Below are 20118 nucleotides of genomic sequence, written 5' to 3' on the forward strand. Positions count from 1 at the left end.
CCTTGTGGCTCAGCTGGTAAAGAATTCACCTGCAATGTGGAAGACCTGGGTTCAATCCCTGGGTTGGGAAGACCCCCTGGAGAAGGGAAAGGCTACCCACTCCAGTATTCTGGTCTGGAGAATTCCAGGGACCGTATAGGCCATGGAGTCGCAAAGAACTGGGCACGACTGTGCGACTTTCATTATTAATTAACTAAATAGTATAAGAGAACCTTAAAAGAAAGTGACCATACTACCTCAAAGCCTTGAGCTATCTTATAATATCACATGTCTAGGCCTGCACTGTTTGATATGATGGCAATCAGACACATTTTGGCACTGAGCACATGACATGGGGCTAGTGTGACTGACGAACTCAATTTTTTTTAATTTTAAGTAATTTCAAAAACTGGAAGCAAAGGTGTGCAGTTATAATGAGTAGCATAAGGGAGCCTTGTGGTGATAGGCTGGTTTTGTAGCTCGATCGTAGTGGTAGCTACATGAATCTACACAGGTCATAAAATTGCACAGAACTATTCACACACACAAATGAGTGCAAGGAAAACTGGAGAAATCTGAATAAGCTCTGTGAATCGCACAACAGTCCATTTCCTGGTTTTGATCCTATACTATGGTTACACAAGATGCTAACATTGGGGAAAACTGGGTGAAGGGTATATGAGATCTCTATACATTTTTTTAATAAAAATTTTAAACTCAAAAAAAAAAAAAAAACAAGAAAAAACAAAGGAAGTAGTGTAAAATACTTTTCTGTTAAACACAGTTTTGTTGCTCTGATAAGACCACATCTCACTTTAACCATAGCATCACGTATGTGTACTGTAGTGCTCATTTCAGGCACGTATATTACTTCTAGTATTTCATATAAACACATTTTTGATGTAGTCAGAGTAAACAGATTCATTCCACTCCAATGACTGTGTTTTCCTATGCATCAATGTAACACTGTAATGTGTGCACTTGAATATTCTGTGCATACAGCACAGGTTACAGTGATAACTATATAAACTGAAAAAAGCAGTTAAATTGAAGTGCTTATTATTTTCATTATGATATATTTTTCTCATTTAAGAAAATAACCATAAACAAAGCTTCAAATTTAAAACTAAAATATACTATTGATGCAGAATCAAATGAAGATGCAAAAGTTGGAGGAACTGGTAGAAACAGTAAAGGAAAACAGAGACTGGAAGAAAATATTCCACGAATTTTACAACAAATGGCAGTGCAACTTGCTAAAACAGAGCAAGGCAAAATTTTGCCTGGGTGTTCTTTGGAAGGAATGATGATAAGCTGAAACTCCAGTACTTTGGCCATCTCATGCAAAGAGTTGACTCATTGGAAAAGACTCTGATGCTGGGAGGGGTTGGGGGCAGGAGGAGAAGGGGACGACAGGATGAGATGGCTGGATGGCATCACCGACTCAATGGACATGAGTACGAGTAAACTCCAGGAGTTGGTGATGGACAGGGAGGCCTGGCGTGCTGCAATTCATGGGGTCACAAAGAGTCGGACACGACTGAGCAACTGAACTGAACTGAGCTCATGGAAAAGACTCTGATGCTGGGAAAGACAAGGCAGGAGAAGGGAATGACAGAGGATGAGATGGTTGGATGACATCACTGATGCGATGGACATGAGTTTGACTAAGCTCTGAGAGTTGGTGATGGACAGGGGAGCCTGGCGTGCTGCAGTCCATGGGGTCACAGAGTCAGATACAACTGAGCAACTCAACTGAACTGAACTGAGCTTGTAAATTTAGCTAGTGATAAAATGACTTGAAACAACAAGGGCCTCCTGTATAGCACAGAGAACTCTACTCAATATTCTGTGATAACCTATATGTGAAAAGAATGGATATTTGTATATATATAACTGATCACTTTGTTGTACACCTGAAACTAATGCAACATTGTAAATTAACTACAATATAAAATAAACATTAAATTTAAAAAAGCACTTCTGGAAAACTAGTATGACATATATCTCTGTGTACTCTAATTCTTGATATGAAATTAATTACAATCCTCATTTTAATGTTTATCAAAGTACTCTAAGATATTCAACTCTTAACTAAATAATCTGTTTCTTTATTTTTTGTTTATTTGATTTCCAAGGAATATAACTCTTAAACTTGAAGCCTATGATAATCACAAAACTTATTTGTATGGAAAATTGGGTTTGTTCACTTCATCACAGAGTATTTTCATATGGTAAATTTTGTTTTGATAGTCTTCAGAAATATTTGTTATAAGAAGTCATAAATTACAAAAAATATACATTTGTCAGAAAAAAAATGAATTTTTTTTTTACTGTAAATGAATTCACCAACCATGATGGTAATTTGTGGAGATAACCAATCCCTCTGAAAATGAACTTAAGAGCCTTGGGATAACTAACCCTCAATTGTATATTGCATATGTTCTCTTATTAAACAAGAAGTATTTTTCCTGGTCTGCCTTACAGCTGCAAAAAATAAAAATCCTCAGATAGGTTTTCACAAAAAAAAAAAAAAATCATTATATGTTTTCTCTGTGTGTACATTTTGATATCAAATTTATGCTTGTTTTTAAAAAATTAATCAGGATACTTATCTATCCTTTTTTATTGACCAAAAGAGCTTGATTATCAAAAAGGATTATGTGTAATTTGAAGGGTACCTAGAATTTAGCCATAAACTTTATGTGCCTAATTGTGACCTTTTAAATAGGAAATTTTTAATAACCTTTCAAATTTCTTCTACAACTATTTGTATGTTCAGAGTCTCTACTTCTTGGTAAATTTTAGTAACTTATACTTTCTAGAAAATCAATACCACTAATGTTTCTAAAGAAAAAGGGTAATTTTCCCTCTCCATATCCACAAGTTTCTCTGTCTCTCTGTGCCCAAGTAACCAATGTTAAGAGTTTGGTTTGTATTCTTCCTCCCTTACATTATAATATACACACTTGATACAGATCAAACTGCGTTCCCCACAATTCATATGTTGAAGCCCTAGTCCCCAGTGTAACTGCATTTGGAGATAGGACTCACCTTTAAATAGGTCATAAGGGTGGAGCCCTACCCTTAATCCACTATGACTAGTGTTCCTCTAAGAAAAGGAAAGACATCAGGGATGAGCATACAGAGAGGAAAGGCCATGTGAGGGCAGTAAGAAGACTGCTAAGCAAGGAGAGAGGGCTCAGGAGAAACCAAATCTACTAACACTTTGATCTTGGACTTCCAGCCTCCAAAACTGTAATTTCTGCTTTTTAAGTCACACAGCCTGTGGTATTTTGTTATGGAAGCCCTAGTAAACTAATATAATACTCAAATAAGAGGCTACATTTCCATTTTTATAAAATGGGTTCATGCCATAGATTTTAACACTTAGCTTTTTATCCCTTAAAACTAGATCGTGGCCATCTCTGAGGTATCTAGCTCTACTTCTTTTTAATAGCTGCATAGTACTCCATACTATGGCTCAACTGTAAGTTATACAACCATTCTTCAGATGATGCCCATTCCAGTATGCAAGTACATACAGTACTTACACATGCAAACATACATACTGTTGATATGACATCTGTAAGGAATTAAAAAGTGGGCTGCCTGGGTCAAAGGGATGAATATCTTAGCATAACTACAGTGCCTCAGATTACCTGCTAAAAAACACTCACAAAAGCAATGATGGAGCCTACCTTTCCATTTTCTTACCAAAAGTGTCTTACACAGATCTCTGAATTTTGTCAACCTTAAGGGTGGAAATTTCTACTCTGATGGTGTGATTTCCATTCCACTATTAGGGAGATTAAGCAACACATATTTTTACGTTTATTAATAATTTGAACCTTTTCTTCCATAAATTACCTATTCATATTTGTTACCCTTTTTCTGTTACTATGTTCTCTCTTTCTTTGGAAAAAAATCTAAAAATCAACTCCTTGTCTGTCAAACACACTGCAGGTATTTTCTCCCAGTATAATATTATCTTTGTTTATGGTACTGTTTACCATACAGAATTTGACATTTATACGCAGTCAAATTTGTCAATCATTTCCTTTATGTATTCAGAGCTTCCTGATAATATTTAAGTATTCTTGTGAATTTTCTTCCAACACTTTTATTGTTCTACTTTTTGCATATAAGGCTTTAATCCAAATGGAATGTATCTCTGAAGTACGAGGCAAGAATCTAACTTTGTCTCATTCCACATAGCCAGTTTTGCTAGCACTATTATTTAATAAACTGTCTGCCCCACTAAACTAAAATGTGACTGATCAAATGGTAAATTCTCTTTTATTCCTGGGTCTACTTCTGGACTCTTTTTCATTCCACTGAGCTTATGTCAAAAACATAGTTTTAATTATAAAATTCTCCAACTAGTATTTTTCAAATCTTTACTGGCAAGTCTCATATTTTTTGATGTAAGCTCTAGAGTAATTCATTTGTCCAATTCAAAAAATATATAACAAGAAACTGATTGGAAATGTATTAAGTTTATATGTTATTTTGGAATGAGTTGACAACTTTTTGAGATTGTCTTCTAATCCATGATAGCCTCCCTTCCCTTTAAGCCCTCAATAAGTTTTATGCTTTCCTTTACATATATTCTTCCTATTAAATTTATCTTTAAGAATTTAATAGATTATGTTGCCACTGTAAATAAGATACCTTTATATTTTATAACTGATTGTTGCTAGAGAAGAAATCTGATTTTTATAGATTTATACTGTACCTAGACAACTTAGTAAATTTCTTACTAATTATAAAAGTTTTAGTAGTCTTTTGGTTTTTTAGGTATCCAATCACATCATTTACAAGTAAATTCTTCTCTTTAATATTCATACTTATTTTCTCTTCTTTGCATCAGCAATAACACCTAAAACAATGTTAACAAATATTAATGCCAGTGTGCATTCCTGACTTAAAACTGATTTTAATGGAAATAAATGGGGCTTTTTTTTTTTTTTTTAATGGTTTCATATATTTAAGATTATTTCTTCTGGGCAGATTCCTAGAAGTTGAAATCTTGGTTTAAAAATACAAACATTTTAAGAGTTTTTATATATTTTGCCAAATTATTTCCAAAAGAATTTTTTATCCTCTTTTTAAAAATTCTTTTGTTGTTGGTATAATGATGCTTAGTAATAAAGAAAACTTAGAAGTAAAAAACACATATTTAAAAGATGAAAGGAGCATATAACCAAAGACAAACATAAGAGAGAAGGTAAAAACCTTTATGAAGTTTCAGAATAACTAAAATGCAAAGAAAGTAGAAGACTCCAAAAAGAACTAAGGCTACAAAGTATGATCCTCAGGTTATATTTAGGGGAAGAAGAAACCATTAAAAAAAAAAAAAAGCCCCATTTATTTCCATTAAAATCAGTTTTAAGTCAGGAATGTGCACAGACATTAATATTTGTTAACATGGTTTTAGGTGTTATTGCGGATGCAAAGAAGAGAAACTAAGTATGAAGGAAGGGAATATTGACTGAAAGATATTAAAGAGATGAGAAGAGAACCTAGCAACAGTGAGTTAGTTGTCTTCTGCTCTGAATATCCTAGGTACAAAGAAAACTTACAAACACAGTGGATTGAGCACTTAAAGGACCAATGTCAACCTGAAAAGACATTTCAGTGTGCTCCTAGAGCACCCTCCAATCTAGCCCTATCCTAGGCTAACAGTACCATCACTGACAAGCTACAAGTAAACATGATTATCAAATTTGCATTCAACATGAAGTAGAAAGGAGAGTTAACTCACTGCAAAATGTTATCAAGTAAAATCTAACAAAGATCAATGTTAACTGTAAAAAGTCAAGTGTAAGACAGGAAAGCAGCCATCTACACTGAGTATGATGTGGGATTTTCATTTACATCAAGCTCAGTAAGTTACCTGTGTAATAACAGCCTTTGGCTGTACTAACAGAAACCTGAAACTGAGACCAAAGGAGTGAATAATCCTCCCGTATGAATCTGAATTGGTTCAGAATTGGTTCAGGCTATATCTAGAATACTTTGTTGTTTTCAACACCATACTGTAATAAAAAGGACTGTGGAAGAAATGGAATATATCCACAGAAGATCACTGAAGATAAGAAGATCTAACATTATTTCATTTTAAAAAAAGTAAAGATGGTGGTAAGACGTAGGGGACATAATAACAGAGACTGGAAAGAATTTCAAAGACCAATTTCAAAGAATTAGACTTCTATACAGCTCCACATAGTAGAAACAGCATCAGTAAAGCAGATATTACAGCGCAATATATTTTGAACATATTTTTTAAACAACTGCCCTAAAGATTTAATTTCCAAAAAGGGCATTTTGGCAAGAGTATTTAATACAGAAAAGAGACACAATTTTGAAAAAAAACAAACAAAAACTTGACAGTACTCAGAGCTGTGCAGAGGTAGGACAGACTCTCAAAAGGTGCTCAGGCTTGTTGTGACCAGTTGATGGGAGTGTTACAGAGGAGAGTCAAGCCTCAGAGATATCTGCATTGATTATCTTTCTAGTTCCTTCCAATCCTTGGACTCTTTGTTACATTATCTCCCTAAGTAAACGAACAAGAAGAAAACTACCTTGGATTTTTGCAGTTCATCCAAGTCTTGAAATGTTTTATTCTCTGCTATCAGAACTAGAATGAATTCTTTGCTTTATATTATTTATATATAAATAAAGAATGTCTATATGTATACTACTGAGTCACTCTGCTGTACAGCAGAGATTGGCACAACACTGTAAATGAACTATAATAAAAAATAATAAAGTCTTTATATATAAATAAATTATGTGACTTCCAGGAAGGCTTACAAACAATAGCAGCATTTCTTTTTTTCATTTTTTCCACAGCAAGAGTGCTTAATTTGACTATTCAATAAGACAACTGAGAAAAGCAAAAAGAAGTCAAATAGACTAAAATGACAGTATTATAATAAAAAGAGAAGAAATTTTACTTTTAATAGTGTGACAGCCAAAAAATCATTCAAGCAACAGAAACTGGTTGTTTCAAGGGTGAATATATAAAGATCTAACCAGTAGGCTGAATTGGAATGAAATTCATGTCCTACGTTAAACTCAGTTTGTTTATATCAACTAGGTTGATGGGGATTTTCCCACTGAAATACATAAAACAGCACTTAGTTCATTTCTGCTTTTCCTATAATTAACCAAAAGTCCCAAAATATGATGTCCCTAGAAGACCCATGAGAGAAATGCATCCCAAAATCCAACTATATATTACAAACAAAGAATATGGGGTACCACTGATGACCTTACCTGTCAACACTAGGCAGAGAAGGAAAGCAAAACAGAGCAAGAAACAGAAAGGTAACTACTTTTTCCTCAAGACATAATTTACTCACCTCCATCCTCCAGTCACTCAGAATGGCAGCATTTTTGTCCACTTTTTAAAATAATATTTATTTTCAAATACCACATCAACTTTTCCAAAATACAAAGGCATGGCCTTGGGAATACACACCTAGAAGTTGTTTCTGGACCACTTCCAGTACCAGTCTGATCTTGGCAAAAACTTCAGATGGCGATGGATGTTCCAAGTCAGTCATCACAGATTCAAAACGAATGATGGTGATGTTAGGTTGGCTTTCTATCACGGCAAGAAGGGATGGGCAAGATGCCAGAGGCTTAAGGATATACTTCAGCAGCATCTGACCTGAAAGTTATATCAACACTCATAAAGAAAAAATCACTTGAAGACACTTGAGAAAAAACAAAAGATCTTTGAGCCTAACAACAAAAAAACATGTACCATGACATTACACAACACCCATATGCACTGCAAGTTTTCCCACTGAAGTTTCCCAGATTGTCTACAGATTTTTATTTAAATTATTAAAAAATAAAAAACACCAGCAGCTAGTTTGAGGAAAAAGAGAGAAAAGAAAAAAAGGAAAGGATCTAAGCCCTTAATGAAAAGGGTAATATTTATAACAATTCTACTTAATGAATCATGAAGCCAAACTTTATAATCCATCATCAATATCATTCAGAGAATATTTGCTAATTTTTCCTGTCAGTCCTTTAACATTGGACTTTCTGAAAATGTCATGTAAATGAAACAAAGTAGGATGGCTTACCAAATGACTTAAGCTTGGTATGTAGCTCTCCAAGAAGAGAAAATGCCAAGAGGACAGAACTGATTGGTGGCACAGGGTTCTTCTCTTCTTTCTGAGATTGTTCAGTGCATAAATGAAGCTCTGTTTGCAGGCAGGATTCCAAGTTGCTGATATCTATGGAGAAGGGAAAAAATATCAGCTGTCTCAGCAATACAAGATGTTCCCATTTCTATTCCTGAGAGTCCACGGTCTACCAAGAGTCCTAAAAACGTGGTTTTAGCACAAAACACTTCTAACACAAGCAAGTACGAATTACTGCATACAAGTCCTTGGCATCACTTTAAAACAAGAAATTACTTCTTTTGGTATGCTCAAAGAATCAAACTGAGTGCAAAAGATGATGTACCTACAATAACTGCATATTAAATATGTGTTGAGAACAGATAAACAACAAAGTCCTACTGTACAGCAGAGGGAACTATATGTAATATCCTATGATAAATCATAACAGAAAAGAAAATTTTAAAATGTGTGTGTGTGTGTATATATATATATACATATATATATAAAACTGCATCACTTTGCTGTACAGAGGAAATTAACATACCACTGTAAATCAACTATACCTCAACAACAAAAAATATATTGAATGACTGAATGAAGGCAAAGAATAAAAAGTGAGATCCTAGTTTCAGTTAAGGCCTCGTCTTCTATATTCCCTCTTATGAAGGAAAGAGAACAGCCTGCCAAACAAGTTTAACAAGAAGGGTGTGTTACAACAAAGAATTGCCATCTTCTCTTAATTTTATAACCTGCTTGGAAATAGAATCAAAAACTTCTGGATGACTTCCTTGAAAATACATATGGGGTGTGTGTGAGGGGGCAGAGTGTCTACGTACATACATACATATACACTGTATTTGAAGGCCAAAGTGGATAAGGGGAAGGAAGAAAGGGGAGACTGAGGTTTCCTCTGAAACAGACCAAATTTCAAGATTAAATGTTGGAAAATATACCAGATTTAATGGCATGTCTTTCAATATACCCTCAGAGATTATACTTTGTATAAACAAGATATCAAAGAGGGTTCACACCCAGAGGTGGGCAGAGGGGCTGAGAGCCAAGTAGTATAAATAAAAGCCAGGGCCAGAGTTACCCCATTTCTCATGATTCTGTCACCGATTTTCCCCAAGGACTGAAAAAATTGGGTCAAACTCCTATCCCATTGATCCCCTGTCTTCCTTAGCAAGAAAGAGAAAGGTCGAACAGTTTCTTTAAGCTTTTTAGAAAAGATAAACTGCTGGGATGAGGGCTCTGGGAATGAGCACACTCTACAATGGAGTGGAACTGTGGACTTAAAGTGCTTCCACCTCGTCTAGCACACCCTCACCTCACGGACCCCTCCCAGTCATCTCCCCCTTTCTCTGCTCCTTCCTAGCGAAAGGGACAGAAACAGAAGTGTGAAGGAAGTAACAAGCATTTTGGTCCCAACAGCATATTGGCTTAAATGAGAACTCAATACAGAATTGGGAGATTAATAAATGAAGCCTTCTTCTCTCCCAATATAAAATATTTGGAATACATTCAGAAGCCAAACTGGCTCAGGCAGATTAAGCAAAGCAGTTCACTGAGGTCAGCATCACCTTTTGATGGTGGGAACTTCCATACAATCAGCTTCTGCCACTCCTCTCCAAGGTGATAAAGTATGTTCTGTTTCTGTATTGTCAGCTCCATGCTGAGAGATTTCAATATTTTTAAGTCAAAGCATTTTCTGGATTTTAATAACTTCAAGCATTTCTGGGCCTGGCAGTGAAATGGAATCACTGTTAAACATTTCATCTGTACTCTAGGCAATTCGAACATATCTGTATAACAGTAAGGAATACATGTGACACAGAATTTACTTAAAACAAGGGTAGCATTCCTTGTTCATGCTTTAGAGAAAGTGTTTAATACCTCTTCTAGATGCTGAGCAGCAGAAATATACTTCTTTCCTGCCAATGCACAATTATATTCCTCAATAGCAGTAGAAAACTGAAAAGATAAGTATAGTTATTAGGTATTTTATCTGATACATCTTATTATTTCAAGTCTGTCTGCTTGCTTGTTTTTAAAATATGAAAAAAATAGCACATAGTCAAGGGATACTCATTAAACGATAAGACCAACTGGGGAAAAAAAAAAACAACACAACTTTCTCACCACCAAAGCGCTAGTTTGGTTTGAATTTACTGACCTCCTGTAGCTGTCTAAGCAAACAGAGGACTATTGAGTCTCTTTCCAGCTGTTGCTTCAAGTCTGTAAATTCAGCAGTTGATACATGAAGATCCCGGCGGACCTAATTCACAATATCAAAGACAAGTACTTTTTAGCTATACTATACCTAAGAAATAAAACACTCATTATAATCAATAAGCCTTATTAGCTGAATATAACTCATGATTAAATTTAAATGCTGGTTAAGAATGGAATAAAAATCATAGAATGTAGTAGGAAGAGACCTGAAGTGGTCCAAATGGCCCAAATCCTTGTCTTATGCAGAAACACCCATTGTCATCAACATAGTATCCTCTTGTCAGCAACGAGTCTTAGTTTAAGCAGTTACCTCACATCAGAGAACTCACCCACCTGGATTACTAGAAGGGTGTCCCCATGGCCAAGCAATAATTCACTCTAGAGTTGAACAGTTCTAACCAACAGGAAGGTTTTCTTAGGTTAAGTGAGGATCCACCTCCTATTCTGTCCTACCTTTTCAGGGACTTCACACTATCAATTACTTCCTCTTTTCTCTATCTTTTACCTCTTACCAATTCATTCTTCATTCATGAATTACATACTGATTCAACATCTACTAGAGGATGGCTCCTCCCATCAGATTTAAATATGTTAAAAGTTCCCCTGTCTTTAAGAAAAAAATACCAATCAAATCCTTGTTGCCATGTCTAAAGCGTGTATCACCAGTACTTAACCATTCATCAGTACACTGTTCTTCTCCTTCCCTGAGATCTATGACACCAATTTCTACTTATTTTTCTCCTGGTTCTTTGGCCACTTCTTTTCATTTTCTTTTGGGACCTTCATTTTCTGTCTGATCACTTCACACATACTGAGAATCCTTTCTCCCTGGCTCTCTTATTACTCTGAACCAATGGTTCTCAAAAAATCAAACATTTTTTGCTCACCCCCATCCAGGGACATTTGGCAATGTCTAGAGACATTTTGGCTTGTCACAAATCAGCAAGTTCTACTGGCATCTAGTGAGTAGAGCCAGGGATACTCAACATCTAAACATCTTACAATGTACGGGAGCGCCCCCCACAACAAAGAATAATATCCAGCCCCAATCTAGGCATTCAACAGTGCCTAGATTGAAAAACCCTGCTCTATATTCTCTCTCCATTCTCATAGTTTCAATTTCTAAGTGTGGCTCTCTCAAGTCCACACCATTTTCCTAAAATCCAAGTATGTATATGGAGGGGGTGATGTGCAAACTATCCTCTAAAATCCACTCTCTCATAGGAACAGCATGTGGCTACCCAACTACACTATCTGTTTTCACTGTCCCTCTCAGTCAGTTGTGACCATGTGACTAAGATCCCACCAGTGAATATAAGCAGAAGTGATGTCTACCATTTCCAAATCTGGGTCTTAAGAAAATAGATGCATCTTCTCTATGCCCTCTATTTTCTCTGAACCTCCAGATATCACTGGACATGGGGAGAGACCAACTGCAACCACAAAAACAACAAAATTCTAACGCAGTGTTTTTCAAACTATAACATGCATATATACATATTGCTTGGTGAATCTTATTAAAATGCAGCCTCAAATTCAGTAGGCCTGAGATGGGGTCTGAGATACTCCGTGCCTACCAAACCACCAAATGCTGCCAGTTCCACTGCTCTACAGACTGTTGGAAGACCATTTTTTAGGATTTTCTCACACTTCAGCACCATCTTGCAAGTGAAGCAATGGACTGTCTTTTGTTCTGAACTATCTTTTCAAAAATGTTTGTGTAGTAAACAAACATTTGAAAAACAGAAATAGTATTTCCCTTCATGACAAAAATCCAGCATGCTTACTACCCATTAGAAGATGTTTACGCTGTCTAAGCTCAGGAGTTTTCTTCTATCATGCAGCCTACCACACTGCCCTGTAGAAACTGGGGCTCAGGGTGCTGTGCAAAAACATTCATCCACTGGCTACTATTGTAGGGAACAGACTATCCACCACAGTTCTTGACTCAGAATGCACTAGAACAGCCAGGCCCTGGGTTGTAGAATCAGCCTGCTAGCCTGGAGACCATGATTAAAAAAATATGTATCTTGTTTGAGCCATTGCATTTCAAGTTTCTGGCCCTGCCCCATCTTTCTTTACCATAGTCTAGCCTCCATCTTCATACAAGCCAACTGTGCAGCTTCATTTGGATCTCATACAGGCAGCCCATATTTAAACTCAACCAAAACCTCCTCCTCCTCAAGATTCCCTATTTCAATGGATGGCACATCAATAACCTAGTTCCACAGTTACCGGCGACTCCTCCATCTTTGACTCCTCACATCAGCAACTCCCAAAGATCCTCATTCTTTTCCAAGTCCCCAGGATCGATCCCCTTTTCTCTATGCCTATTGCCACTGACTGTGGTGAAGGTCGCAGCCTGTCTTGCCTGATTACTTTAACTGCCTCCTGATGCTTCAGCTGCCTTCTCATTTCCCAGTCTCTTTTCCCTCAAGTCTTTTCTTCAAACTGCAAGCAGAATGGGATTCCTGAAATTCAAATCTGACATCACTCCCCTACTTAAAACTCCTCTACGGCTTCTACAGGGCAATCAAGAAAATCCTTACTACTTAAACTGATACACATGGTTCTGGCTTACCTTTTTAATCTCATCTCATGGCCCCTCCCACCACCTTCTATCAACATCTGTCACATGGAATACTGCAGCTTTCCAAAAGTGGTATCTCTCCACTACCTCCATGTTTCCACCATGCTGTCCCCTGTGCCTGCCTAAACATTTCTCCTTCTTCTTTTGCTTAATTACCTATCACTTCAGACTTTGGTTTGGACCCCAATTCGTACAGGAAGACATCTTTAGCAACATCTCCTCTCTTTAACTGAATTATTCCTATTTAATGTGTATCACATTATTTTATTCCTCTATAGCAGGCATGAGAGTCACATTTTGAAATAAAAAACTAGTTCACCAACTACCATAGTATCTGGCAACTTACAGATGCTCAGTAAATATATCAAATGACTGAATAAACCCTTTAGACCACCTATTGAATCGAATTCCCCCTCTCTAGCCATACATTTGAATCTTTCTCTCAAATGATAAGACTCCAAATATTGAAAGTGTTTCTCACAGCTAAATACCCCCAGTTTCTTCACTGTTCTTCAGACGGTATGGTGGTCAGGTCTGGACCCTCTCATCAAGACCAGTCATCTTTAAAAATACAACAATCAGAACTGAATAAATCTTGTCCAGTCATAATCTGGCCAGGAAAACGTACATAGTCCATTACTCTCTTGTTCCAGATACTTCATTTCTAATAACACAGTCTAATAATTGCACTACTGACTTATTTGTCTGACAAATACCCTTTGAATATATTATTTGAACTGTGCCAGAGTTGCAGAGTAATGGATTTATTTTTATTAAAACCTCTAACCAGAATGACAGGTAAACTCATTATTAAATAGATTTTCCAAATAGCTAGTGGTTTCCCCACTTGCAATTCAAGTTTTATACAGAACTTTTAAAAACACATCTGTTCCCTTTCCTTCTTTAGGAACTGTCACACAGAGAAGAGACTTGATGTCTTTCCTTTAGGACCTTGAGAATATCTCAACATCTTTATTTTGGATATCAATGCACCCTGAGTGAAAATTTAGAAATAGATGTACAAGACACCTATTCAGTTTAAACCTCTAATATCAGCTTGATTTTTTCAACTGCTTATTTTTCCTAAAAGAAACTGTAAGGGAAAAATCCTGGTGAGGTAATATACATGAAAAGCAACTTTAAATTATGAAGTGGATATTCCTGTTTCAACACTGGCTTACTCCTTTGTGATGACAGTACTCTGGCAAACATGGTGAACATTCTTAAAAACTGCCCGACTCTCCATGAGAAGTACAGTAAGCACTAGCCCCACAAAGTGTACGGTGACACAGTACAAGACGGGCAGAGATTCCCTGCGTGTCCAAGGAAAGTGGCTTTATGACACGAAGTAGAGTGGTTGTGACTGGCAAGCCAAGTCAATTTTCCACAAGAAAGCCAAAAGACAAAGATTGTACTGAAGCTTTAATACGTTGAGGCCAGCTGCAGATATAAGAGAATGCATGCTGTTAAGAGATACAAGCATTTTAAAGTAGGAGATGATAAGAGACAAGGCCAAATGATTCACTTATATGCTTTATCTGTTTTTATTATGAAGACATTAAAATCTTGAGGCTATATTTTTAATTTATAAAGTGAACTAAGATGCAAGATATTATTAGTATAGCTTAAAATTTTTTACCATAAAAAAGAAATTGTTTATGGTTTTGGAAAACATTTGTATTTTAAAACTGGAAGTTACCTTAAGGTCATCTAATTCAACTTCGATTCACCAATAAGGAAAGTGAGGTCTTTAAAAGTTGTATTAAGGACTTCCCTGGTGGTGGCTTCCCTGGTGGACTTCCCTGCAGTGGCTAAGAGGGCCAATGCAGGGGGCCAGGGTTCAATCCTTGGTCAGGAAACTAGATCCCACATGCCATAATTAAGACCTGGTGCAGTCAAAAAAATAATTTTTCTTTTTTAAAAAAAATGAAGATAAAAAAAAAAATTGTAAACTGAGTTGTCCTTGGAATCAGGAAGCTGAACTTTCTCCCTACAAACCCATCCCACATAACAAACTGTTCTTACCTCACTCTCTATCCTAGATTTCAGCAAGCCAATGTCATCAGATAGCTTATCCACTTGGGTAACCAGGTCCTGTGCGCTCTGCATGCTAGGCAGGAATTCGCTGTACTTCTTGCTGATCATACTGCACACCTCGCCCTATTATACAAGAGAAAAGTTACAATGAGATGAGTAGGGAACTCTTAAAATACATAGCTCGTTTTCTGTTAGGTATCTTCCAAGTCAGGGCCTTTTTGCCCAGTTACTCATACCCATTCACTTTCCCTTCCAAGCCAATGGGTTTCTCTGAAAAAAAATTTCTCCTACCGTTAAGAGTCCCATAACACAAGGGTACAAGAAGACAATGATCAACAAATGCCAACTGTGTCCAAGAATTGTACAAACACTGAAAAAGAGAAAGGCAGAGCCAGAAATTCTCATTTTTGAATCAAATCAGTTCAGACTATAGTCACTAATTTTAATCATATATCTTATAGGAAAAAAAGTAAATGAATAAATTAAGACCATAATCTGTATACCTCAACTAATTTATGAATTTCTATTTTCTTGCTTATGAAATTGCAAGACCTAATCTTAAATAATTCAGGCTTTCCAGGTGGCACTAGTGGTAAAGGATCCTCCTGCCAATGCAGGAGACACAAGAGACGCAGGTTCGATCCCTGGGTTGGGAAGGTCCCCTAGAGTGGGAAATGGCAACCTGCTCTAGTATTCTCATCTGGAGAATTCCCTAGACAAAGGAGCCAGCAGGCTACAGTCCATGGGGCTATGGAGTTGGACACAACAGAGTGTCTGAGCACACACAATCTTAAAACCCTAAGTTGATCTGAGTTCCATTATTTCCTTTAACGCAAAATAATTTAATAAATTATTGAATATTTTTCACTGAATTAGTCAATGTTTGGGAGACAAGAATAAACGATGCTTGCATGCATGCTCAGTTGCTCAGTCATGTCTGACTCTTTTGAACCCCACAGAGCGTAGACCACCAGGCTCTTCTGTCCATAGGATTTTTCTGGCAAGAATACTGGAGTGAGTTGCCATTTTGTCCTCTCGGGGAGCTTCACAATCCAGGGATCGAACCCACGTTTCCTGTGTCTCCTGCACTGCAGGCAGATTCTTTACCACTGAACCAAAGAAATTATGCTTGTCCCAAATAAATTCCTTTTAGGTAGGAAAGATAGTATATACTTAAGTAATCAGAATACAGAAATACCATATAACAAGAGTTCAGGTACTCCAGAAGCACAGCTGAGAGACAGAGCACCTCTGCCTGAGGGTAAATGGGGATATTTTTCATACACGAAACTACATTTGAGATGGAACTTGAAGAATGAGGAGAAATACTAACAGGTAAAAGATGGAGAGATGGCAACATAAATAAAATCTGGGAACTAGGGGGAAAGTGGGTCTGCTTGGAGAATAGAAAGTAATTCTCATCTGTCTGGATGGGAAAATAAACTGGAGAAAGGCAAGTTAGTTCCAGAACCGGGAGGAGCCTGTAGCTTAACAGTCGGTCTTCTTTCCATCATATAAAAAAGCAATGAAAAATCCTAAAGCCATATTCCAGGAGATGCCAGTGACATGAATACTTAACACTTAGGAAATCATTTTAGTAAAATAAAACCATTTTTGTGCATTTACGGTTCAGTGCCAAACTTGCTGTCTTAAATCCACAGGGTATACATCTTTTTAAGATGTTTAAGAAAGCAACAAAGATGTGGCAAATAACAAATGTAAGGTAATGACATTAGTACAAAGTGAAACTGCGTGTGGTTAGGTGTCTTGTTTTTGTATCAATTGCAAGACAGCAAGGTCCAAAGAAGTGCTATTCACGTGTTTTATAACACTCGGCGTAGTCTCAAAGGCCTGGGGGTGAAGAGAGTTGAGTTTAATAAAATACTGATATACGTTTTTAATGACAAAAATTCAGGGAGAACGGTACAATCCTCCCAAAGCTATCACATTCATCCACGAATCATACAGAGGAGGAAACTACACACCGAAGAGGGGTGGGGTGACCCTGCCCTCATTTCTATCCAGCTGCTATCCCCCGCTCCCTAAACGCCTCGGGCTTCCAGTTCCAAATTTCCTGCTCTGCCGGTCTGCACCGCCTTCCCCTCGTCCCCCTATCCCATACCTCCCCAGCCTAACCCCACTCCCAATACTGCCCCAGCCACCGCCTCTTCCCACCGTCCCAGCCTCCTCGGCTCCGCAGTCCCAGTCCCAGTCTGGACTCCCCTCTAAGCCCCCTTCTCATCCCACATACTTGCACCCACTCTCGTTCCTCCCTCCGTCCCTTTACAGTCAGCCGCCCGCTGCTCCGGCTTCACCTTGATTTCTTCCACCCGCTGGGTCAGGCGACTGATCCGAGTTCCCAGATCCTCCTTCTCCAGCCTCCCGGAGTGTGCCAGGACTTCCGTCACGAACGAGGCCATCGCCACCACAAGAACCAAAACTGACAGGGTCACTCGCAGCCAGCGCGGCAGCTCCCGTCCCGCCGGCAGCCTTGGCGCGCGGCCTGCCGGGAAACGAAGTCTCGCGGGGCCCAGATCTCCTCACGAAAAGCGATGGCTGCACTACAGCTCCCAGCAGGCACCGCGGCTATCCTGGCGGGGATTTTCCACGGTGTCCCGTAGTTGGCAAACTGTGCGTAGACGCGTTTACTAGCTCCTTTTAAAATAGTTGGTCTTTTCCCGCCGGTTTTTCACTAGAAGTGAAATGGTCTTATTTAATAACCAGTCCCGAGTGAACCTTTCTCAATTGCAAAACGCTTTCCTGTGAAATTTATGTAGCCTGAAGACCCAAGGAGCGCATCTTGATCTTTTTTCTTTAAGTATTCATTCTCATGGACTGCAGTGACCATCAGAATTTATGTGAATGGTACCCTCTGCAGTTGTTCAAGGACGTGGCATCACCTCATAAATAAAAGTATGCCCATAATCGCACTCCTTTCATATTGCATAGTTTATATGTATGTATATTTATTTATTTATGTGTGTGTGTGTCAGTGTGTGCATGCTAAATCGCTTCAGCCCTGTCGGACTCTTTGCGACCCTATGGACCGTACCCCACCAGGCTCCTCTGTCCATGGAATTCTCCAGACAAGAATACCGAAGTGGGTTGCCATGCCCTCCAGGGACTCTTCTTGACCCAGGGATGGAACCTGAATCCCCTGTCTCTCCCGCACTGGCAAGCGGGTTCTTCACCACTAGCGCCACCTAGGAAGGCCTATACGTATGTGTAACATTTATTAAATATACATTTATATTATTTATATTACCTAAGTAGAAAAGGCAGACGAACCAGAGATCAAATTGCCAACATCCGCTGGATCATGGAAAAAGCAAGAGAGTTCCAGAAAAACATCTATTTCTGCTTTATTGACTATGCCAAAGCCTTTGACTGTGTGGATCACAATAAACTGTGGAAAATTCTGAAAGGGATGGGAATACCAGAACACCTGACCTGCCTCTTGAGAAATTTGTATGCAGGTCAGGAAGCAACAGTTAGAACTGGACATGGAACAACAGACTGTTTCCAAATAGGAAAAGGAGTACATCGAGGCTGTATATTGTCACCCTGCTTATTTAAATTCTATGCAGAGTACATCATGAGAAACACTGGGCTGGAAAAAGCACAAGCTGGAATCAAGATTGCTGGGAGAAATATCAATAACCTCAGATATGCAGATGACACCACCCTTGTGGCAGAAAGTGAAGAACTAAAGAACTTCTTGATGAAATTGGAAGAGGAGAGTGAAAAAGGTGGCTTAAAACTCAACATTCAGAAAACGAAGATCATGGCATCTGGTCCCATCACTTCATGGCAAATAGATGGGGAAACAGTGGAAACAGTGTCAGACTTTATTTTAGGGGGCTCCAAAATCACTGCAGATGGTGACTGCTGCCATGAAATTAAAAGACGTTTACTCCTTGGAAGGAAAGTTATGACCAATCTAGACAGCATATTAAAAAGCAGAAACATTACTTTGTCAACAAAGGTCTGTCTAGTCAAGGCTATGGTTTTTCCATTAGTCATGTATGGATGTGAGAGTTGGACTATAAAGAAAGCTGAGTGCAGAAGAATTGGTGCTTTTGAACTGTGGTGTTGGAGAAGACTCTTGGGAGTCCCAAGGAGACTGCAAGGAGATCCAACCAGTCCATCCTAAAGGAGATTGGTCCTGGGTGTTCATTGGAAGGACTGATGTTGAAGCTGAAACTCCAATACTTTGGCCACCTGATGTGAAGAGCTGACTCATTTGAAAAGACCCTGATGCTGGGAAAGATTGAGGGCAGGAGGAGAAGGGGACAACAGAGGATGAGATGATTGGATGGCATCACTGACTCAGTGGACATTAGTTTGGGTATACTCCGGGAATTGGTGATGGACAGGGAGGCCTGGCGTGCTGCAGTTCATGGGGTCACAAAGAGTCGGACGTGACTGAGCGACTGAACTGAACTGAAGTATAAATAACATTAGTACTGAATGGAGTGGAACATGATCCTTAGCACTTTCTGTCAGAGGTTACAAATCAATTTTATCAAAACTTTAAAAAATTTGTTTCACTTTTCAAGTGTGTTACACACTAAAAGATGTTCACAATATGCTATGGGCGTACGTGCCTGCATGCTGTCACTTCAGTCATTCCCGACTCTTTGCCAGCCCGTGGACTGTAACCTGCCTGGCTCCTCTGTCTATGGGGATTCTCCAGGTAAGAATGCTGGAGTGGGTTGCCTTTTCTTTCTCCAGGGAATCTTCTTGACCCACGGATCTGGGCACAGGGTTAATTATAAAGCTTTATAAGCTATAAAGCTCTTAAAAAAAAAATGAACATACATGTAAACTTTGTTCAAACAAAAATAAGGTCCTTATTGGGAAAGGTGTAGAAGAGTAATTAATTTGGGAGGTGTTCTCAGAACAAGTACACAGCGTCAAGTATGAAATGACCTAATTAAAATTACCAGCACTCGGCTGCCACATAAAAAGTTGATGAGAGCAGCGTCTCCCACTTGTAATTGCAAAGTGCTACCGTGTGAATATGTGTGACCCGCCTACTCTAGTTTGTGACTAACTGCAAAGATTCCTGATATTCTCATTTCTGCTCATGCTTATAAACTTAGAGTATTAAAAATAATAAATAGATACAAA

General features: G+C 38.2%; 1 protein-coding gene across 4 annotated transcripts in view; it reads right to left on the reverse strand.

Annotated features, from left to right (window-relative positions):
- The window catches only part of ZW10 (zw10 kinetochore protein), a 36576-nt gene extending 19074 nt beyond the window's left edge, over nt 1-17502 (reverse strand). Inside the window, exons 1-7 of one of the 4 annotated variants that reach the window (XM_055548109.1) lie at nt 17301-17497; nt 14974-15108; nt 10300-10401; nt 10020-10097; nt 9707-9866; nt 8085-8237; nt 7469-7660 (exon numbers count right to left, since the gene is read on the reverse strand). In XM_055548109.1, the coding sequence (XP_055404084.1) occupies nt 7469-7660; nt 8085-8237; nt 9707-9866; nt 10020-10097; nt 10300-10401; nt 14974-15108; nt 17301-17405 (925 nt within the window). In that variant the 5' untranslated portion in view covers nt 17406-17497. Of the gene's footprint in view, nt 1-7468; nt 7661-8084; nt 8238-9706; nt 9867-10019; nt 10098-10299; nt 10402-12593; nt 12858-14973; nt 15109-17300 lie in introns of those variants that run through there. The other 3 variants (XM_055548108.1, XM_055548111.1, XM_055548110.1) reach the window with 3 other exon arrangements.
- Nucleotides 17503-20118: the final 2616 nt, after the last annotated feature.

The sequence above is a fragment of the Bubalus kerabau genome, chromosome 15 (genome assembly GCF_029407905.1).
Source record: "Bubalus kerabau isolate K-KA32 ecotype Philippines breed swamp buffalo chromosome 15, PCC_UOA_SB_1v2, whole genome shotgun sequence".
Classification (NCBI taxonomy): Eukaryota; Metazoa; Chordata; class Mammalia; order Artiodactyla; family Bovidae; genus Bubalus; species Bubalus kerabau.